Source organism: Botrytis porri (genome assembly GCF_014898465.1).
Source record: "Botrytis porri strain MUCL 3234 chromosome Unknown BPOR_008, whole genome shotgun sequence".
NCBI classification, from domain to species: domain Eukaryota; kingdom Fungi; phylum Ascomycota; class Leotiomycetes; order Helotiales; family Sclerotiniaceae; genus Botrytis; species Botrytis porri.
This window is the reverse complement of record NW_024066082.1, coordinates 1,377,210-1,384,134: the sequence shown is the minus strand read 5'-3', so window position 1 is coordinate 1,384,134 and position 6,925 is coordinate 1,377,210. Positions and strand designations below refer to the sequence as shown.

At 44.2% G+C, this 6,925-nt stretch overlaps 1 protein-coding gene across 1 annotated transcript; it reads left to right on the top strand.

Annotated features, from left to right (window-relative positions):
- Positions 1–219: 219 nt before the first annotated feature.
- On the top strand, positions 220–4,124 carry EAF01_006530 (uncharacterized protein). The gene is made up of 10 exons (XM_038914784.1): positions 220–884; positions 934–2,062; positions 2,113–2,372; positions 2,427–2,505; positions 2,631–2,858; positions 2,948–3,212; positions 3,261–3,347; positions 3,402–3,517; positions 3,565–3,618; positions 3,689–4,124. The coding sequence occupies exons 1-10, from the start codon at positions 407–409 to the stop codon at positions 3,774–3,776; spliced, it is 2,784 nt and encodes a 927-aa protein (XP_038769739.1). The 5' UTR covers positions 220–406; the 3' UTR covers positions 3,777–4,124.
- Positions 4,125–6,925: the final 2,801 nt, after the last annotated feature.

The window sequence follows — 6,925 nt, the reverse complement described above, 5'->3', positions numbered from 1 at the left end:
AATACCCAGGTGATGGATATTGGAATGTATTAATTATTCAAAGCGAACCCGCACTAATCAGGAGATATGTAATATCGGTGAAGTCTCTAGAAGATTCATGTGTTTTCTAAGACATTACATGTATGGTGTTGTTGTTGTTGTTGGTGGGGGGGGAATAAAAACACAGCGAACGGAAAAGGAATTGAGTCCACCAGGTGGTCCCGCCGTTTTTACACCATCCCATCCACTCCCGTACGCCATGACGAACCTCGGCTCCTTATCTCTACTGATGCTCGCATTATGGATGAAGCATTCTTGCCACAAAGCCATCGATTATATACCATTACATATAAGTTAACCTTTAAACTTTGATCAAATTTACCAGAATACACACATTTATCATCAACACGCTGTCTGCAACATCAATATGGGTCCCGTGAAGACCGCAAATTTACCCATTATTCCATTGGCAAAAGGAACCGTTCTACTCCCTGGGATAGTCCTTCGCATTCCAGTATCTGGCCAACGAACAGATATCCCAGCTTTGCTCTCAGGAGTTTACAGCAGAGCTGCCTCAACTACACCGAGTCAGCGATTGGATAATGTCAATATCGCCTGCGTTCCTTTGAACTCGCCATTCCTCACTCAAGGTGGACAGAAGATGATTACTGGAGATGAGCAAACTCCGCAACCCAGAGAACGATTAGATATCAAGCCATCGAGAGCTACGAAGGATGATCTTTTTGGGTATGGAGTGGCTGCTAAAATATCGGGGGTTGAAGGCACAACTGGTCGTTCCGGAGAATTCGCCTTGTTGGTTGAGGGTGTAGCCAGGATCAAGGTGGAAAGCATAACACAAGAGAAGCCATTCCTTGAAGGAGAGGTTACATATCTATATGATGAAGGTAAGGAAAATCGTGCTTATCGATACATGACAATTACTAAACTTTGCAGATGTGCCTACTGAAGATGTAGCCGTTCAAGGGCTTTTCGCACATCTTAAACAACTATCACGAGAACTTTTGACCCTTTTGCGACTTTCATCTCTCCTACCTCGCACATCTGCTGGGCTATCCCCGGTACTCGCCCGCCGCCTCGAGGTATACATAGCGAAGAAGGATGTATCAGAGGCCGGAACTCTGGCAGATTTCATGGCAAATGTGGTCGAGGCATCGTTGGAGGAAAAGTTACAAGTATTAGCCGCGCTCTCAACCAAGGATCGCCTTGAACGAGCAATTCTCTTACTTCAACGTCAAGTCAGCACTATCAAAAATAACGTCAAAATAACAACAATCACAACCTCCAACATCCCCGCAAACATAGACATCGAGCAATTTAATAAAGTAAATGGACATCGTATGCGTAGACCAGCAATGTCGGGCGCGCCACTGCCTCCCAGTACGGCAGGTAATGGTGGATCTCAGGATGATGATCAAGAACCGGACGAAATGGAGGAGCTTAAGAAGAAGATCGATAGCGCAAATATGACCCCTGAAGCAGCCAAAGTCGCTGACCGGGAACTGAAGAGATTGAAGAAAATGGCACCAGCTCAGGCAGAGTATCAAGTCTGTCGAAATTATCTGGAGAACTTGATTGAGATACCGTGGTCTGAGATGACTGAAGATAAACTTGGCGTCGATACATTATCGAGGGCCCGTAAACAACTCAATGATGATCATTATGGGCTGGAAAAGGTCAAGAAGAGATTACTTGAGTATTTGGCGGTTCTCAAACTCAAACAAAGTATTAATGATGAGATCAATTCACAACTTGCCAAAGCAGACGAAGAGAATTCAACTGCCAAGGTCGAAATTCTCAAAAGCAAGAGGACAATTGACAAATCGCCCATTCTGCTCCTTGTCGGCCCTCCTGGTGTGGGCAAGACTAGTCTAGCAAAATCAATTGCTACTGCGTTGGGACGAAAATTCCATCGGATTTCTCTCGGCGGCGTCAGAGACGAGGCGGAAATTCGAGGCCACCGCAGAACATACGTGGCAGCAATGCCCGGCTTGATAGTGAACGGCCTGAAAAAGGTCGGTGTGGCAAATCCTGTCTTCCTGCTTGATGAGATTGACAAGGTTGGGTAAGTAACGTTGTTGTCTGTAGGCATTCCTGTAGCTGACTCCTTTGCAGCACTTCTAACTTTCATGGGGACCCCTCGGCTGCCATGCTTGAGGTTCTAGACCCAGAACAAAATCATACATTCACGGATCACTATGTCAACATACCAATCGATCTTAGCAAAGTTCTTTTCATTGCCACCGCGAACAGTTTAGATACCATCCCGCCACCATTACTTGATCGTATGGAAACTATAAGCTTGTCAGGATACACGACACTTGAGAAAAGACATATCGCCTCGCAGCATCTAATCCCAAAGCAGATTCGCACTAGTAAGCCTTCACAATCAGCTGAGAATATTGTATTCGACCACTGACGCTGTGTAGATGGGCTCGGAGATGGACAAGTCGAGTTCCCCCCAGATGTTGTGTCCAAGATCATCGAATCCTACACTCGCGAATCAGGGTAAGCATTGATGGCCCTAAACTCCTCTTTCCTATAGACCGAATCATCCCTACCCGACATTACTAGTTAATCTTGCCACTGTCAAAACTCATTGTAGTAACTTCACTGACCACCTAAACTCCTAGTGTTCGTAACCTTGAGCGAGAGATTGGATCCGTATGTCGTGCCAAGGCGGTAGAATATGCGGAGGCGAAGGACTCGGGACATACGGGTAGAGGCTCTTTCCGCATGATCCTTAGCCAGCGAATACTGACCAGTTCTACAGAAAATTACAAACCAAAGCTGTCAGTGGAAGATATCGAGGAAATATTGGGTATTGAGAAATTTGATGAAGAAATTGCCGAAAAGACAAGGTTCGCCTGCCATCCACTATTTCTAGTCCTCAATTGAGACTACCTTGCTTAAGCTTGTTTAAGTATGTAAATACTAACTACAAGAATAGCCGTCCAGGGATAGTTACGGGTCTCGTGGCCTATAGTTCTGGTGGGAACGGCAGTATTCTTTTCATCGAAGTGGCCGATATGCCAGGGAGCGGTAGCGTGCAGCTAACAGGGAAACTGGGCGATGTACTAAAAGAGAGTGTCGAGGTAGCACTGAGCTGGGTGAAAGCTCATGCGTACGAGTTAGGTCTGACGCATGACCCATCGGAGAACATCATGAAGAAGAGGAGTATTCATGTGCACTGTCCTTCAGGGGCTATCCCAAAGGTTGGCTTTCCATGATGCTGTGTTATAATCCGCTAATGAATTGACCAGGATGGCCCATCTGCCGGTATGGCACACACTATTGCACTGATTTCGTTGTTTTCCGGCAAAGCTGTGCCCCCAACTATGGCAATGACGGTAAGTCTCAGTATGCAATACTCGTATGTTCACGGGCACTAATATTTTCTATAGGGTGAGATCTCGTTACGTGGACGTGTTACTGCCGTAGGAGGTATCAAGGAGAAGCTCATTGGGGCTCTCCGTGCTGGTGTGAAGACTGTATTGTTACCAGCACACAATAGAAAGGAGTAAGTACTTCTCCTCTCATCTCAGCAAGCACACTAACACTATTTAGTATTAAAGATGTTCCGCAAGAAGTCAAGGATGGCCTAGAGATCATCCACGTCAGGTATGGCTTTCGTTTTCTCTATCATCTCATCCATTTATCTGATCCCATTTGAAGACTAACGTGCCACTAGACACATCTGGGAAGCAATGCGATACGTCTGGCCTGAAGCACATTGGCCGGGAGAGGAGAATTTCGCGGGTATTGAAAGTCGTTTGTGATTTTGATAATCATATCAGATCCGAAATCTCCCGGCACCGTGTTGTGTAATCTCGACGGAAATTATCCGCTAATAAATTGCCCTTTTCTCGCTTCTTTGAAATTATATGATCACAGTTGGCGTTTCGAGCTGAAGCACAAAGTATATAAGCCAATATTATCTTTTTGTGTATATTTGCAGTTTTTGGCGCGCGTTTGGGTACTGGGCTTCTTGTTGAATGGGCATTGTGGTATATAGTATTAGGGGGTTAGCAATCATCATCATATCTGTATAGGCAATCGCCACTCTTTTCAAAACAAATCACAAGATTTAAATTGAAATCTGTAGAATTGGAAAATCATGTTGTCATTAAAATCTGTGATACTTGCAGTCTGTGAAGTTGATGAAAATCTGCGATTAGACAAGGAGAATTCCTACCCTCCTAAAATGAACATCCGTACCAGATTTTAAATATTGGATTATCTCGAGCAGTTTTGGGGTGCCTGGGGAGAAATTTGAAAGGTGATGTATATATCTCATTTAGTGTCTTGATGTTTGTACTTGGTAGGTATTGGCTTAGTGAAGTGGCAAGTCACAGAGAACTTTCCTGGGGTCAGAATATCAGATGCACTCTGAGAAAATGGGTTGAGTAGTATCATGCACATTATTGGTTTCCCTCACTACTTTGTCATGCCGTGAGTGATGTCATTCAAGTCAGATAATACATATATCATTAGCACAATGGTATGAGCAATTTCATGATTCATTTCAACATTCACAGAGAAAAGTTGCTTGTAATTAGGTTTCTAGAGTCTAGGAGTTTTCATTTCATTCATTCATTCATCATTCCTTCCACGTAAAATACGATGCGATAGGATAGGATAGGATAGGATAGGATAGGATAGGATAGGATAGGATAGGATAGGATAGGATAGGATAGGATAGGATAGGATAGGATAGGATAGGATAGGATAGGATAGGATAGGATAGAATAGGATAGGATAGGATAGGATAGGATAGAATAGGATAGAACAGAAGAAAATAGGATACAGAGACAAACGCATCAACACGGAAATAACGGACTACAAACACGGGAGAGGGGAGGGAAGGGGCGTAGGTACGTACCTCGTCGCTCTATATATATGATGGTACGAAGGTACGGAGGTACATGGTGGGTGTACGGAGGGAGAAGTGGTGCGAGGTGGTATGTGTGAGGTGGGGATGGGGATGAGTGTGAGATGGGTAGAATATGTGCGTAGCCGGGGAGTTTGATGTCGTGCTTGGTGGTGCACTGCTGCTGGGGTGTGAGTGGAGGGGGTTGGGGTTGGGGTGGTGATGGATTATGGATTATGGATTATGGGGGATGGTGTGTGGTGTGTGGTTTCTGGGAGGTTTTACGGGTTGTGTTTGTGAGAGGGGGATATGATGTGTGGTGTGAAGGAATGGATACGGAGTGTAGGATGATGGCTGGGATGGATCAATAGACGGAAGAACAGAGGCTGAGAGCCATTCAATCAGTATTCAGATGTGTCTCCGAAACCGGTGAGTGAAAAGCGTGTGCTGATGGGGTCTGGGATGGAAAATGCGGGTGGAGAGGTGAGCGATGAGGAAAAGGATAGGCGGGCTGGATGGATCGACTCGTGTTTGTGTGGGTGCAGGTGAATGGACTCCCCGTTTCGATACCTCACGTGCGGTATTATTTATATGCGTGTGTGCGTGTGTGTATGCATGGGTTCTGGAAACACGAGAATATTGGGGGAGGGATAGGGATAGGGATAGGGATAGGGATAGGGATGGGGGTATGGATATGGATATGGATATGGGGTGTGGAAGTGAAGGGAAACTTGCGACGCTATGCTCTGCTAGGCTATGCTATGCAATCTATCGTAGTATATGATTTGTAGTAAAGTGATACGACGGCATGAATGATCTAATATTCTTGCAGTCTTGTTGATGCTAATGAAATTGTTATATGCGATGTAATGCACGTAATGCATCGTCTATTTTATGGTGTGTTTACTCTTGGAGTATTATTGTTATATGTGGATGGCGAATGTTACTCTTTTAGAAAGTTTGGGGGAAGAGAAAAATTGATTGTTGATTGTTGATTTTGAATTTTGATCCTTGTGCTTGATTCTGGAAAGAGAGAGAGATATATGCTGTACTGCTTGACGACAATCAGGGTAAGGGTAAGGTCAAGTAAACTTAGAAAATACGTAAGTACGTATCAGACATACATATCTATTACATACAAGATACCGTCTAAAGTGATCACTGACCATAAGAGATAGAAGAATAACTAGCTGCTGGGTTTATGCAGCGGCGGTATTCGGTGAGATATCTGGAGGAGGTACGGTAGGTAGGTTGAACACGGAGTTGATTGTTGTTGCGTGGGAATCTCACTGATGGAGGATGGGCGTGTAGATGATTACGAGAATGGGTATATATTTAGTTGGAGAGCTGAGTGGGAATCGATTGTGATATTTCTAGGTAGACATATAAATATCATTGTAGTATTTTACTGTTATAAATATAAACAATAACAGACGAACGGTTCCAGTTTCTCGAAGATAGATAGTACAAAAATACTAAACTATGTATAAACACAAGATTACAATTCCCACTGCCACAAACTCAATTACACCAATTCCCACAACTCGGTGAGTCTTAGTCTACTTTTCAAGTTTGAACATCTACAGTACATATTACATACATTACATTACATTGCATGCATACATACATATATCACACGTCACAAGCGAAGGAGGATTTCTCAAGACTGTGCAAGTCCCTCCCTCTCCATGCATGAAAGAAATTAGATACTTCGACAGTGCATGGCGACACTAAACTGCGACAGGGAAGTTCGGCATGTTCCTGATGTTGGTGTAGCTATTGTGAAGAGGATCGGACGGCAGCGGGGTGGTTGCAGAGATTTCGGGTGTGTGCAGTTGTGCTTGAGGCTGAGGGGAGAGGGAGATGGGGAGAGGGAGATTGGGGATGGTGGGAAATATTGAGATTCGCAGATAGGCAGGTAGCTGGAATATTTGGGGATGTTGTATAGTCAATAGATTTGAAAGTGTGAATCTGATGGAATCTATGAAATTGTTATAAGAAGCAGACAAGTCAGAAGATACCGCTAGTGCAATGAATATTTAGTGAATATCGTACTAA